The sequence below is a fragment of the Athene noctua genome, chromosome 3 (assembly GCF_965140245.1).
Source record: "Athene noctua chromosome 3, bAthNoc1.hap1.1, whole genome shotgun sequence".
NCBI classification, from domain to species: Eukaryota; Metazoa; Chordata; class Aves; order Strigiformes; family Strigidae; genus Athene; species Athene noctua.
This window is the reverse complement of record NC_134039.1, coordinates 16,724,977-16,740,706: the sequence shown is the minus strand read 5'-3', so window position 1 is coordinate 16,740,706 and position 15,730 is coordinate 16,724,977. Positions and strand designations below refer to the sequence as shown.

General features: G+C 45.0%; 1 protein-coding gene across 6 annotated transcripts in view; it reads left to right on the top strand.

Annotated features, from left to right (window-relative positions):
• The first annotated feature begins 3,173 nt into the window (after positions 1 to 3,173).
• Positions 3,174 to 15,730, top strand: part of WASHC1 (WASH complex subunit 1) — a 45,005-nt gene continuing 32,448 nt past the window's right edge. Inside the window, exons 1-3 of one of the 6 annotated variants that reach the window (XM_074902104.1) lie at positions 3,229 to 3,260; positions 5,356 to 5,469; positions 15,491 to 15,644. In XM_074902104.1, coding sequence (XP_074758205.1) covers positions 15,496 to 15,644 — 149 coding nt within the window. In that variant the 5' untranslated portion in view covers positions 3,229 to 3,260; positions 5,356 to 5,469; positions 15,491 to 15,495. Of the gene's footprint in view, positions 3,261 to 3,416; positions 3,548 to 3,568; positions 3,853 to 5,355; positions 5,470 to 15,465; positions 15,645 to 15,730 lie in introns of those variants that run through there. The other 5 variants (XM_074902105.1, XM_074902103.1, XM_074902106.1 and 2 more) reach the window with 5 other exon arrangements.

Here is a 15,730-nt window from a genome sequence, read left to right as displayed (position 1 = left end):
TGAAAATGAGTTCAAATATAATATCAGTCTAAAAGGGTTGGCTCTTGCACATGAATTTGTGACTGTGACACAATAGATGAATGATCAGTTTGTGTGTAGATAATTGCAATGAGTCTAGTCTATAGGACAAAAATCTTTATGCAAGAGTTCTGGACAGGGTGGAAGCACTTGAACATTGCGGCGATGGCAAAGTTAACAGACAGGATAAGCACTCTAGACAGCCAGAGAGCGGTGTGCAAAGGCACAGAAAACCTGATGTGCCCTGAGCTGCTCTGGATCAGCCAGTTGCTCACAATGAGGACTGTGCCGGCAACTGACAGCAAAATAGAGTGTGAAAAGCCTCTGTGCAGTCCACAAGAAGACCAGTGGAAACATCTGACTTCATTTATTCAACAGTCCAAGGATAAAAGCAGGTTCTGACTGAGGGGGGTCCAGGTCACTTTCTTGCTGCTGCAGAACAAAGTGACTGAAAGTGGCAATGCCACCATGCATAAAAAGGATCTCTCTGCAGTTCTCCCCAATTAGTCTTTCCCATTGGTATCAACTTGGGCAATAGCTCTGGGAAAGCCAGAAGGCATTTTCCAAACCAGCAGTTAGCATATTTCCTAACTACAAAGCCTCTGCCGTGCTGTCATGCATGACTTGGGACACCACAAGGTGCTGCTTTTTGCACCCTATGAAAAATCATGTTTTACTGACCGCATGGGAAGAAGGATCTCTGTCTGAATCTTCCCATACCTGGGCAACAGTGGGTAATAGTGCTTCTTTTGTTAGGGGAGAAAAATACTGTGTGTGATTTTGTTTTGTTGTTTGGAACTTGCCAGTGCAAAGCAGCAGCAGGGCAAGCTTGGCAGCCACAGATGCCAGCTGACTCCCAAAAACAGCCCTTGCTGAGGATCCTGACCTCAGAACCATTGAAAATGAGCCAGTGAAAGGTCATTAAATGCAGCCAGTAAACACTAATCTGCTGAGAGAAGAAACTGTGTCCATCATTCTGCTGGCTGGGAATGGTGTCACTCGGTCTCCACCAGCCAGTTGTGTGGGCTGAGACATGCAGCCAGACAGACTAGTGCCTCTTCAGTTGAATTAAACACTGTGTTAAGTAGCTGCTCTTCTGATTTGTCTCCAGACTCTTTCTGCACTGTTATTAACACCTACTTGTGCCCAGTTAGATAGGTCTTGTCTGCACAGGAAAGATGTTTGAGATATGACAAGGTTACAAAGCAGGTCACTATGATTTACAGCTCTCACCTGCTGTCAGGGTCTTCCTGGTGCTTTGTCCAGTCCACTGGTACCCAATTATTGCTTCTCACATGGGGCTCACTGTATCACTGCTACTCCATCACCTCTCTGCCCACCTAATCTAAAACTCAGCCCCTTCCCTTCCCATCTCTGTGTTAGCTCTCTTTTTGACTTGTATTGATGGATTTTGCAAACCTGCTGGCTCCTTTTCCTCAGGGTGGCTGGGATAGGCAAATGGGAAGGAGCTGCGTCAGTCTGCCATCACCTCTTGCTTTCTCTTGAGTTTTATAAATGCATTGAATTGGATTTTTATCAGAGCAACAGAAAGCATTTGGAGGGCTTTCCGTCAGCAGTATATAAATAAAAATGGATCAGAATAGATTGGATTGTTGCTTCTTACATCCGCTTCCCTGTTTTGTTTTTGACAGGTCCTGACACCCACACACACGCTCCTTGCTCAGACTCGGTTAGATCTGCTTTTTTGTCTGCTTTGAGTTTTTGGCAGGATTTTCCATTCCTCATAACCTTCTTCTCTTACAAAGAGTTCCAGTAGGTACTGCTCAGGTCCTTAGCTCTTAGGCCTTGTGCCCCTATGCTCTCCATATTGATGGGTCTTACCAGGCCCAGCACTAAAACATCACAGGGCAAGAACTGCACCTTCCTGCAGGCTCTGAAATGGGGAAACTGCTGTTGCTGGCTCCTCATCTCCTTTGCAACTCCATTGGGTCTAACGTCGCTCCCTTGCTTCAGTCTATGCCTCCCACTGCAAAGGAGTGAAACTGAGCAAAGAATCTGCAATAGGTGATTTATGTAATGTATTTACCCTCCCCCAGCCCCAGCTGAATATGCATGAGCAGGTCCTGATGTCTTCAAGTGCATTCACTGTTTGAAAAGGCTTGTGTGCTGTTTCTAATGTTACATATCAATCACAAATGTTCCCTGTGTTAATTTAGAAATGGTAGTTGCTATTCGAATAGCCTTGAGTTGTAACTGTTTACTTGTCTTGATAAACTGTTTCTGATCCTACAGTGGATGAGCATGCAAATACCTCTGTCACGTGTAGCACATACCCCTTTAAAATGTGTTCTTCATATTTACAGATGCACTCTTGAAATTCACTTTTCATGAGCGTTTGTGCTGGAAGAATGTGGTTGCTTCAATGTGTCCATAAAGGGGAGTATAAAAGCAATACAAGAACAAACTAGTAGAACATACTTTAAAAAAAATACTAAATTTTATAAAGTCAGTTTTTAAATTGCCCAACTCTGAACATGAGCCCTGGAGAGAAAACAAGCAAGTGTATGAGTCAGTGATTCTCCCTTTTGCTTGCCATGCTCTGTACCAGATAGGTGGAGTAGAAAAGCAGCCAGGCACAGAAGCAGAGCTGAACACGACAACAAAAAAACATCTGTGGGGTTTTCTCTCAAAGCTCTGACTCCGCAACACGTGGGCAGGGACCAGACAAGAGATGTGTCAACAACTCCTTCACAGAGGGGTACTGCTCACAGAACTGCTGTGCTCCAAAGGGGCAGTCATCTGCAGAGTCGTGATGGAGACCAATTACCTCCCTCGTGAGGCACCCAGCAACGCTCCAAGGGGTCTCAAGTGGGGTCCCTGAGCTGCCCATGTCCTGTCACAGGGCAGGCAGACCGCCAGCTCCTGCTGCCCGCCACCTCGGGCTGGCAGGCCACCCGGGCTGGGGCACGAGGAAAAGTGGCAGTGCCGGGGAAGACTTCAGGCGGGGCAGACGACGCGACGCCCGGCCCAGCAGCGCCAGCAGCAGAAGAGAAAGCAGACGACTGGAGGCCAACAACATGGCCACCACGCCCCGCCGCTGGAGAGCGCCGCCCCCTCCAGGCGCGCATGCGCAGCCCCGCCTTCGGCTCAGCCCGGCCGAGGGGCGTGCCGCGACAGGCAGGGGGAGCCCTAACCGGGCGGAAGTGACGCACCACTAGGGGCGGAAGCGGTGCGGCGCGCTGCTTCGTGCTCGGCGCTGGGGCGGGGCTGGCTCTCGGCAGGTGAGGAACGCGCGGTGCTGCAGGGAGCGCGCGCTGGGTTCGCCGCGGGGGGCGGGGCCGGGGCCTCCCCCCCGGGGCCTCCCCCCCGGGGCCTTCCCCCCCCCCCCCCCCGCGGTTCGGTGCTCGGCGCGCGGGGCGGGCTCGGGGCGGCCTGGCCGTGCCCGCGGGCACGCCGGTGTTCGGCGGGGTGCTTGCGGAGGGCGCCGAGGAGGGCCGGGGGGCGTCCCCGCGGCGCAGCGTGGCTGGACTCGGCGGCGAGGAGCCGGCTTCGGGGAGGTTCCGTCCTGGTGGGCCTGAGCGGGGCGGCAGGCGCCGGCAGGGCCCTGTGAGGGACTGCCGCGGGGTCTGAGGCCTGTCACTCACTGGTGAAACGTTTCTGGTGGCCGCAGGCTCTGACCGGCAATCCCGGGTCTTGAGCAGAAGAGCTTGTTAATGTGAAATGAGAGTCATATAACACCCGTCTGGGTGGGGTAACGGGGTTAGAAAACCTTCTGTTACACTTCTTAGGCGGTGCTTCAGTGCTGAGCCACGAAGGAGATGGGAAAACCTGCCAGGCAGGCGTGGAGTGTGGAAATCTCAAGTTGACGATGATGTATGGGACACTTGGACTCAACATAGCGCGTTGGGGATTGGGAAGGGCAATGCCTGCGCTCTGTGTAGGTTAAGGTACCCTGTGGGGATAGATAGCTAGATGCTGCATCCTGAAGGGAGTCACAAAAAAGAGAAAAAGGTGTCCAAGATAGAGAAAGGGTCAGAGGACTCTGGGATGTGGGTTATGTAATTTTTCCTCAGAAAGTTAGCTTATGGCTTGTAATAGAGTTGTGGGGTGTTTGTACTATTCCAGTTTGTACTATTAACTATCAGCTAATTCAAGGAAAACCGCAGATTATAAAAAAAAGTAACTTCTAGTCCATCAGTGCATCAATGCAGTTTGCTACCTGGAGTACTGACAAATAGTTTTAATGTGGGTTGCCTTTAAGTTGGACAGGAGTGTTGTTCCTCGCTCCCAAGCTGGTAGATATGGTGCTGTAGTGATTTGTCAAATAAAAGCATGTTGTTAGTGTTTGCAAGTGAACCCCAATGCTGTTGTGATAAATGCATTTCCTGTATTAATTTTTTTCTATGTTCAAAATAATGAATGAGTCAACCAATGGTAAAAAGACCACAGGGCTACTAGGCTTAGGTGTACACATGAAAAAAGGCTGCTGATGGACATAGTGAACACTGTAAATCCAAATCCAACAGTGACGATCACTGTTAGTATTTATTTTAGAAATTAGCAGAAGTCTTGTTGTAGTGAGGTTCCCCCCCCCCTTTTTCTTTTTTCTCTTAAATGGTGTGATTCAGATGTTGAGTGGTTGGATGGCACCTGGATTTTCCCAAAGGCCTCTTTCAAAAGAGGAGGCTGTTCATCCCTGGGCTAATTCTCGACTCTGCTTGCTTCTCCAATGCAGCTTCCAACAGGGAGTGTGGGATAGTGCTGGCTGTTCTGGCATTTCACATGATTCACGCAAATGTCAACTAAGAGTTTGCCTGAGATGACCTATTTATTCCATCTAGGTTGCACCGTGGGTGTTGCTGACAGTGATTTGCAGACGGGATTGACCTCTTCTGGAGTAGATGAAAGTAGAAACTAAAACTGTTTCTATTCCTTGCCAGTTCTTGGAAATATGGAGCCTTCCTTGAGCAGTGAAAGGAAGCGTAGTGGCTAGTGCTGCTTTTGCCAGAGACAAGGGCTAGAAGCAAAGTGACTTGGGCATGTCCTGGTAGAGGCTTTCTATATTTCAGTTGTCTGGGGAAGTGGAGGTGCTCCAGTCAACTGTCCCTTGCTTAGACTTTCTTTTAGTAAGGTTAGCTAGAGGCTGATAATTTCTCCTGATATTTGATTATGTTTGTCATGTTTGTGTAATAAAGCTGGGATGTAAAGACTGCCTGACATGCCTCTGTATTCCTGGGATGCTTTGGCTGGGGGCAAACAGCCACACCTCCAAAGGGCCCTCAGGCAGAAGGATGCCTGAGGCACTCCCAGAGCAGAACAGGCCCTTCTTCTATCACTCTAGTATTTAAACTAAGTTTTTAATCTTCATTCCTTCAGATAAAAAGTGCTGTTCTCTTCTCTCAACTCACGAGTTCACTGGCAAGAAAACTGAAAGCAGATAATCCCTGGGAACTGCTCTGCAGTCTGACTTCTGGGTTCTGGTAATACCAGGTAACTGTAGTCACTGCATGCTCAAACCCGAGCAGTTAGAGAAGGGTAGAAACTGAGGGCTGGAAGCCTGAAAGCAAGGCAGATTTTTTTAAAAAAATTTTTTTAGATTAAAAGTAGTGTGCGGGGGAAGAGGTGTATTATGTCTGAGACTGTGATGTTTCCTATGGCTGTGGTGTATGTGCTTGGAGGGAATAATTTTTATCACTCACAAAGCGATTTCTGTAGCTGATCAGCTCTGCTTGGACCCCTTCACAGCATAACCTTTGCCAGAAAATAGTCCATCCAGCAGTTTTAGTGGGTTATTGATTCCCCAGGTGTCATTATTTTGACCCAGCTTTTTGTCAGCTCCTTTCATCCAGGCTACCCTGTAGGTATATGCCTTCTAGCAAATGTGAACAGGCTTGAAGACACTTCCTTATGGTGAGTGAGTTCCCCTTTGTCATCTTGAAGAAATGCAGGCATTCCCTTTGCTTCTGAATATATAAAACAGGCAGGAACTGCTTTGGGTGCCAGTTTGATTTGGTTGTTGCCTGCATTAAATATCTCAGGATCTGTGGTAATGCAATGTGTGTGGGGTATGGGTGCTGTAAAACTCCAGATCTTTGGAGCAGAGGGTACTGAATGTGGAGGTGAAAAATGAAACAGTGCTAGTTAGGGTTTGTAGAAGTGAGATGTGGAAATGGTTAGATCTGCACCTCAGGTCACTCTGCAGGAGACTGAAGATGATACTGCATCAGAAAATTAGGGAAAAATTAGCTAGGTTTTGTTTGTTTGTTAGGAAAGTGCTGTGTTTTTTGACATATGTATTTGTTGCTGTAGTCTGATAGTAAGACTGAGCAGTGCCTCATTTTTGTGAACCAAATGTTCAGCAGTGTTTCAATTAGCCTGCTTTTGAAACTCCAGTATTTAAGAAAACTTACTTCAGGGAAATGGCCCTCCAAGGGAATTTGTGGTAGCCAGTGGCTTCTGTGTACCTTAGGTGTACAAAATCAAAGTGCCCCCATTTAGGAAACTGAATAAAGACCTGTGTCTGGGTGTTTGCGCTGGGATTCTCAGCATTATTTTTGACATCCCTATTGTAGGTGTAGCTAAGCTATTTGCTTAGGCTTCTTTTATGATAAATAGTGAGAGGAAGGGAAGGCAGGCAATTAGCACGGTGCTTTCAGTCAGTTGTAGATGTCTGCCTTTAGCATCAGATCAATTGTTCATTAGAGCGCCTGATTGTGTCCATTAATGACGAGAACCAAAGGTGACAGTTGCAGAGTGGATTATCTGATTTAACTTCAGATATCAACATCTGTCCATCAAAATGAGCTTTATGTATCCAGGTGAAGGAAATCAATGTCAACTTGTGATTAGAGGACAGGGCTTTCTCAGCACAGTGATGCAGCCTGCAGCTTGGTGCCTTATGGCAGCAAGGGCTGCTGTCTTATTCGCAAATCTCTGCGTTGAGAGGAAAGATTGTCTTGGAGGCAGTAGTGTCTTAGAGGCCATCTTAGTCTGTGGAGCTGAGAGGATTGAAGTGCATCTCTGAATTCTTTTAAGTCTCTACATTTCAGATTGCTTTTAAAAAATAATTTAATGCAATAGAATTCTGTCTTCTGGAGAGCTTATATCATTTGATTTTATGTGATCCATCTTTAATCCAATGTCAGATATTTGGCAATTTCCCAGGGAGTTGCCATATGCTATTGTAAAGCTGGGCTCTGAGATTTCTTTCTCTTTAGCCTGAGTGGAATCGGGCTGTGTAGTATGTGACAAACCAACAAATCTAAGTGGGCCTAAGTAGTTTTTAGGGGAAGGGAGGGTCCCTGTCTGAGAATGATCACCAAGTGTGTTGATGTACTGGTTCAGGCCCATGTTTATTTGATCTCAGAGCCAGTGCTGCTTGTGGGCAACCAAATCCTCCAGCTCATGTGCATTTAGTACCTGTCAGTAATGTCTTTGCCTTAGTATCATACTGCTTGTAGGTTTCATCTGTCTTTAGAAGCTGCATTAGCTACTGTTTCTTTTAAAGCAATGTGTCTGAGCTGCAAGCGTTAACAGGCCCTGGCTCCTTGAGAAGGGGGCTGTCTTAAATACTGGGCTCACGCTTTCAGGAGTAGATTTTTGAAAGGTTAGTACTTTTCTTTTGGTAGCTCTGAGTGCTCAGGAAGGACCTCATGCAGATAGCCTTTTATTCCAGACACAGCAGGACAGGACAAACATGTAAGTAGCAACAGGTGTTTGTTGATCTCTGACACAGACCATAGTCCAAGAAGACATGTTTCTATCAGGCACTCAGTTTACAGAAACTGTGTCAGTAAGCCTCTATTTTGTTGCAAAGTAGCCTATTTACTGTGTTCCATCTGTGACTTAGGGTGTTAACTGAAACAAACAAAAAACCCCACAACTAGCTTTTGGGGGTTTGGATGCAAGTTTCAGACCAGAGCCTCTCTTGCTGTTGCCAAAAGCGTGTATCTTCATAGCATTACCTTAAAGTGGGGTATTACCTTAATAGCTTTTTCTTCAGTAGGTTGACTGAAACAAGTATTTCAAATTGAAAGGACCTGGGTGGGGTACCTTTCATGCAGATCCCAAGGTGTGTTGGGTTGAACAGTAGTACGTGGATTCAGCTAACAAAAAGGCACTGTAGCTGGCATCGTGGTGCAACTTTATGTTCTTGTGGTACCTGGATGTGTGAGGTACCACGTATGTGCTAACAGCCAGTAATTCCACACTGCTTGGATATGGAGAACTGTGTGGAATTACATCACTGGGTAGTTAGTGACTGCCTACCAGTGCAGCCGAAAAAGCTTTTCCTTTTCCCGCTGCTGGGACAGATGAGGTGAGACTGCTTCAGTGATGGAATCCACTCCAGCCATTTCCAAGCAGAATATTGGCCCACAAGGCTAGGATGCACGGTGTGTGCAATGCAATGTGAGCCCCAGAGTCCTGCGGAGTATCAGGTCAGGCTTCTCAGTGCTCTGCTGTTTCTGCAGGGCCGTGGTCTGATGTGGGAGGCTGACTTCTTTTGAAAAGATCTTGACTGTACAGTCAGTCCCGTTTCCATGAGCGACTTTTGGAAGTATCAGCATGTAGCAGAAGATGCCTTGTAGGATTCATTTTCTACAAGGACTTTCTTTTGTTGTTTTTTCTGTGGTAATGCTGTACTGTAAGGACAGGCTGAAAGTGTGAGGTTGATGAGATTAAGTATCTCTCTAAAGCTGGAGCAGAAATGGCTTTCACAGCTGTGGCTAGGTTAACTTTCTGGTGTAGATGTGGCAATGATGTGCTCCTGCTGCTCTGAGGGGGACGAAGAGAGACAGCTTATAAAGCTTCTCACTTTCTTGCACCCCTTGCCAGTCTCTGTGCATGGGGAGCTCCAGCTGCTGAGTTTAATTCACTCATTGAGAGCAGGCAGGGTGGGACAGCAGAAATGAAGACTCTCTTGCTCTGGAAATGGTACTGGAAAGTAAAATCCTAACTGATGCCAAGCCCTCTAAAGATGGAGAAGCCCAACTTTTTATAGCTTTGTCTAAAATAGCTACTAGAGGTCTTCAGACCCAAAGCAGTAACATCTACGACAGAGTTTGAGGATGCTACTATAAGAGAAGTCTAGTAACATGAGCACCCTGATGGAGTACAGCCTGCTATGGGGCTTAATTACGGTCTTATTAATGCTTTCTTTCATCACTGCCTTCCAGCCTTCAGATGGTGATTAGACCTATTTATAGGGGCAGAATTCCTTAATATGCAGCACAGTGCACCTCTTGCCAATCAAATCAGTACCATCTGCATCTTTGATTGCTGCTTAATAACACTGTAGAACATGGTTAATTAAAAAATATAAATAGACTTTTCATCCTCTTAACTTATCAAAGTGCTTCTCTCCTCCTCCCTTCCCCTCTCTGCTCCCCCCCCCCCCCCCCCCCCCCCCCCAAAAAAAAAAAAAAAGGTAAAGTTGGCTTAAGCACAGGGACTATGATGAACCTCTCATCTCACTGCTGGAAATACATCCTGCTTTCCTACCCAGGATAGCTACCTTTTGTGTGCTCTGCCGGAAGACTACATTTCAGCCCCTGTAGTGAATGTCAAAACAGGGCAGAATGATAATTTGCTGCACAATAAAATAGGATTTACCTCTAGGCTCTTGTGCTGCGTTTACCACCAGAGTGTAAGCAACATCTAGCTTTTGTTTCAGTTGCGTGTCTACATCTGTGTCAGTGCATGTGTGCACACTGCCTTATCCTGTCCCTTAACAGGAGCATATGTGATGACATGTCTTGCTTTTCTAGCAGTTTAATTATCTTTTTTAAATACAGTTCCCTGGCTTTGCAGCTGCTAAACTCACAGGAGTGTGTTTTATCTGTGGAGGGCAAGGTGATAGAATTGTGTGGGGTTTTTTATTTTTTCCTTGGAGGAGTTCATTCTGGTATTTTGTTGGAATGGTTTCTAGGTAAGCTCCTAGTACAACCAAGGTATGACTCGAATATGACAACAGATTCGATCATGATTTGAAATTCTTTGGGAAGCCTGTGTGGAAAGTAGAGAATAAGGATGATGTAGTAGTATATAAGGTGCAGTACTACAGAGTACAGTAGTTAAGTGTACAGTAGAGTAAGTTTGTGATGAGCCATACAACAGATTGTAGCACCTGGGAGCCTTGTGAGCTCTAAAAGTCGCATTTAGATGTTGCAAGCAATGTGCTGATGTAGACTGGAGAGGAGGAAAGTGAGAATAACAGAAGTCTGTTAGTGTCAGCCAGGATGGGACAACATTGGTCCAGGTAAACATGGTAAACAGTATTATGTGAAAGAAATTACTGTCGGTGAGGAATTTGGGATGACTTCTTACTGTGAACCAAGTTATGCATGCGACTTTTCTCTGTCAGAGGAGACAGCACCTTATGATAAGTTATGCCTAAAGTCTGTCTCTACTCTGTCTTTTGAGTGTGTTTAATCTTATTTCACTTGTGACTTGGTCTGTTCCCACTGTGGAACCATCCTGGTAGTAGTGGTGTGGAAGTATGTGCCGAGGAATATGCAGACATGTGTTTTATTGCATATTGCTGATCTCTGCATCAATGCAGGTGGCTGCAAGGCATTGATCTTTTATTAGGGTCTTACAAAGGAGGGACATAGGGCTAGAGATAGCCTGTCACTTCTTGGAGATGTTACTGCATGTGGGAATTAAAGGCCTTCAGTTCATGCTGTCTTTCCAGTGCAGTGACAGACACAGCAGCGCAGTAATTGCTGAAGCAGCCCTTGTATCTTTGAAGGATACACACTGATTTTTTTCAAAGTATTTAAGCCCTCTTCTCCCCTGAACCACCTTTTTTTAATCCCTTGAAGCACATTAAGGAAGCAAGTACTGTTGGTGGCTTGCTTTATTCTCCCCTCATTTTCATAGCAAAGCATGCCACTGGTAAGTACTTGTGTATAGCTTTACAGTCTGTCTGTGTTGAAGGCAGCCAAATTATTTTCTTAATATTGCCTTTGTTTATGTTTCCTTGAAAAAGTAAGGTATTTTAAGGTTGTGGTGGTTTTTTTGCTTGTAGATAATCAGCTCAGTGATCTGTCCTCCATAGAGCAGTATCTTCTAAAGAATTTGGAGGACTGTTGCTTCTTTCACAGACTCTGTTTGCTCCATAACAAGTTCTTCTGGGTTTAGCCTTGACACAAGGAGTTTTATTCTTGGATCTGGGGGGAAGTAACACAAGAGGGTGAGCAAAGTAAGTGTTTCTCTACCTGTCCAGAGCAGTGAATTGTATACTTTCTTCTCTGGGTTCAGAGCTGCAAATCTCTTTGTAGCCATCAGTTTTAGACTTGCTAGTGATAGTTGAACAGTATGACCAGTTGCTGGTTCCAGATACCTGAAAAGCATAGTATCAGTACCAGAGTGCTCAGCCTGTATCTATCCTGGTGTAAGTCATTTGGAAAGGTGAGACAGTCTGGTGGAGGCTGATGTTGTGTTTCCCATGGCTGTTGTTTCACTCAGCTCTTGCTGGTGTGGATGTTGGAACTGAGAGGGAGAGAGCAGCTTTGGGTGCAGAGGGATAGCCACCAGCCCTGACAAGCTTTGCACCAGCTTGCTTGAGGTTAAAGGCATAGCCAGCTTAAGGCAAAAGTGCAAATCTGAGCAGTTCCTAGCTCTAGTCAGAACATCCAAATCAGGATATAACACTCATAGGCAGGTGGTGCAGTGAGCAAACAACCTTTTTCTCTTTGCAATTTAATAAGGCAAATGAGGTTATTGTATAACACCAGAGCACATCTGTCTTGTTCATGAAAGTTGACATAGAAAAAATAATTGAATAAAGAGTGTTTGGAGCCCCTAGATGCTGCAGCTTTTTTCCAGAGCCTCTTTGATCACAATAAAAGAGCTGTGTTGCTGTTTCTTCTGCCTTGTGTGACCCACGGGTCACACCACTAATGATTAAATCTCTTGGGTGATCTGACATGTGCTCTTCTGAATAATACTTGCTTTGGTGTTTTATATGCCCATTTCTCACTGTAGCATATGAGTATTTAATGTATCATCATAATTATCATAATCATCATAATTCCAGGATGCTGTGCTTTCTGCTGAAACATGCCAGCTCCCTCTTTAAGATTCTGGAGTGATACTGGAACCGGTTTGTTGCTTTGTGGAAGTCACTTCCATATGTAAGACACAAACAGCTTATTTGTACCTTTGGCGTGTATGTTACGTGAAGGCTTGGCATCCATTGGACAGGGTGGGAGAGCTGAGATATTTCTCATCTGCGGTACTTCGGTTTTACGTAATGCCTAATTCCAATAATGGGGTCATGGCAAGGAAATGTGCTGCTTCCTTCTCAGTGCACTGGAGGTTGAGGTAAAGGAAGATTCGATCTTGCTGAGTGACATTCAGTTTTTGCTTTCCTTCCTGACTTTTGTTAGGAAGATTTTGAATTTTCCTTATTAAAGTCTTCCTTGTTCCTGCAGTCTCCGTTACAGGAAGCAATTTTGCTTTTATTCTAAGCATATGGTCAGGCCTTTACTCAAAGTGTTGGTAAAACTGGCTTGTTTCTCTGGTTAGTTTTGTCACAAGAGGTAATAAATAGCAGCTGTAGCATGGCATTTTGCTTGAGTCTAGTAATTTAGAAGGCTGTTGCTGTTTTTCCTTTCTTGCTATAAATCTCTAATTCATTATCTTGCACAGAATCTCTTGTAACTGTCTCTTATAGCAGTTTCCACAGAGTCTATCACGTTTCTGTAATGTGTGTTTTTTGGTTTGGGGTTTTTTTGTTTGTTTGTTTTGTTGGGTTGGGTTTTTTTTTTAGAAAGGTGAGAATCTGGAGATTGTGTGAGAGTCTGTGTTGAGAACCTGTGAAGCTGAAGTTTACTCACAGCCAAACTGAGACAGTGTGAGCAGCAGCACCCAGGGCTTTTCCCGCTTTGCCCCACTACTGTGTGCTTCTCTCTTTGCAAGGGAGAAGTGGGTACTGAAGAACAGTCTGTGGCTTCTGAGTGTGAGGAAAGAAGTAGTTTGGTAGCAGCTAGGGGAGGCTGCTTCTGAGTGTGAGCATCTGTCAGCAGCTGAACTGAGCTTGGCTTTAGAAAGGTCACTAAGAGGATTAGGATGGGTGAGAGTCTGGGAAATCATACTGGGGCTGTATAATCTCATCTGGCCTCAAGAGGTGAAAAGCTTGGCCTTCTCATCCTGTGGGGCAGAATTACCATTACGTGGTAATGGTTTTGATAGTGAAGCGAGTTTAAGAAGTCCCCTTCTTGCCCCTGCTTCCCAGTCTGTTTCATGACTGGGTAATTACAGCTGTATGTCTGGCTGCGGTAAATTGGGTCATTGAACTGATCTGAGTTAAAAATAGGCATCTGAAACATCAGCAGCATTGATGCAACGGAAGAGTTGTGACCAGTGGCAGGGAGGATCATAAACTTGTTTTGCTGCCAAAATGAAAGTATCTCGTAACTGCAGGCACTCTCCATGTTATCTGGTTACTTTGTTCTGCATTGTCAGTCAAATAGTAGATTTGAAAGCAAAAGGGTTCAAGCTTGGTTGTGGTCAGCAGATCAAAAAATACCATCTCAAAATTAGCTGTACTCCTCTCAGATTAACTTGTGTGCTTTACAACTCTAAATAATAATTTGCTGCATGCTGAATAGGCTCAGTCAAGAAGACTAATCAGTGTGCAAGCATTGCTGCTAAAGAGTGTGGATACAGAGTCTGGCTGCCAGTGATGCACGAAATAAAACAGAATAGGTCTAGGCTCTTGCAGCAGAGCCAGGTCTTCTGATGGATGGGCTTGATTTTGCAAATTTGTTATCTGTGAAAGCCTCCTAGGTTTCCTCCTTCTTTTATGTCTCATATGATTCATTAGTAAACACTCCCCCACCAATCACACCACCACTACCACCCCCCACCACCCCCCCAAAAAAAACAACCAAACCCCAAACAAACTGCAAACAAACAAAATAACAGCCAAATCACATTTACAGAAATTCTTTCCTCACCTGCTGTGGTAGGATCAGAAAGGACAAATTTGCGGAGGTTAGATGGTATTAAGCATACAGGAGTGGCTGCAGGCAAGTCTAATCTGATATATTTTCATTTTGTGAAGCAAGATAGGGAATTCAAAGAATGTGTGAAGACCCCTCAAATTTTCACCTGTTTAACAGTTTTTGTATGCTGTAACTATCTCTTCAGGCTCTTGTTTTGTGAATTTCTCCAGTATAGGCTGTATTTCTGTGTTATTCTCAGCCTGCTCTGCTGCACAGGCTGGAATACAGTTTGCACATAGCAGTGCTCCTGGGACTAGATCTTGCAGACCTCCAAGTACCATGGAGGGAATATGTTGTGTCCTGAGATATCTCTGTCTGTTTCTGATACCTTACTTTTTGATCCTCCTTCGTTTTGCTTCTCTTCAGGTTAATGAATATTTTCTTATGGATGTACAGCACTCTGCATGATGAAACCCTGTAATGAGCAACTGTAGCCTGTGTGATTTTTTTTTTTTTACAGTCTGAATGAGCAAGACATACAGAGAAAACAAATTTGAAGGGAGTTGTGTAGGCCTAGTGTCAGAGTTTGCATTAGAAAACTAAATGGACACTATTTATTAATTGGGCTGTCCTAACAGTAATATATTTGTGAGTTTACAATTTCTAATGTGCTCAGAGAACTGGATTTCTTCTCTTTTTGTTATTTTTGAGAGAAAAAACATGGGAAGCAGACTCTTTGAGAATCGTTGAGGGAGAAGTGAGCAAGGCTGACAGGATGGAAGCATGGGCGGTGCATAGCCTTCTCCTGGCTGAACTACAGAGCAGTGGTATTGGCCTGACTGCATTCAGGAGCATGCATACTGCTCTGGTGCATGTGTTGAACACGACTGAAAGATTTCCATTACTGTTTAGATTTTATATGTGAAAGGATCCTAAAATAAGGGGGATTCTTTCAAGTTATTTACTAAGAAAAAATCCAGTCACCAGAAACAATGAGCAGCTCCTGGGAGAATGGAAGAACTCTCATTAACCTACTTGGAGCAAGGGCGTGTGTGCACATGTATGCTCTGTAATTTCATAGCTGCTGTTCTTGGACGGGAGCAGTGGTTGTGCTTCTTGGAGCAGAAGTGTAAGATGAAATACTGCATTTTGCTAATAGGGTTGAATGACCTGAAATATATCTATCTGGAATATGACGATGGGAGGAGGGACAGGGTGATTTCTGACAAGTGTTATTGCCACCCTAAACTGACTTTGCTCCAAAGTCTGGTCTTTGTTTTCAGCACAGTACTAAGCAGAGATTTGTTGACTGCTAAAAATTACGGTTCCCAAGAGCATTCAAATAAGCACAAATCTCCCACCTCACTGTAGCCGCCTTGGATTTATCAAAAATCCAATATGTCAGCCTTACTACTTGTGCCTTTCTCCTCAGCTCACCAATTTTGTTGCAAATGCTTTCCTAAAATAATTAGGGGAACAGAGAGTGGAAGTCCCTGAATAAAAGCTGTGGTAAAACAGAAGTGTGCTCACTGTAATGACCTATTTGCTGTTTTCTTTAGGCACAATGGCTACAGCAGCCCAGAAGCACTTTTTGGAAGGGCAGACATACTCAGTCCCCCTGATCCAACCGGATTTACGCAGGGAGGAGGCTGTTCAGCAGGTGGCAGATGCACTGCAGTATCTGCAGAAGGTGTCGGGCGATATCTTCAACAGGTATGGTGCGGACCAGGGGGTTGGGAGCTCAGCATGCAGCAATGAATGTAGGAAATGGAGTGCTGTGATAAGGTTGCAGCAGTGAA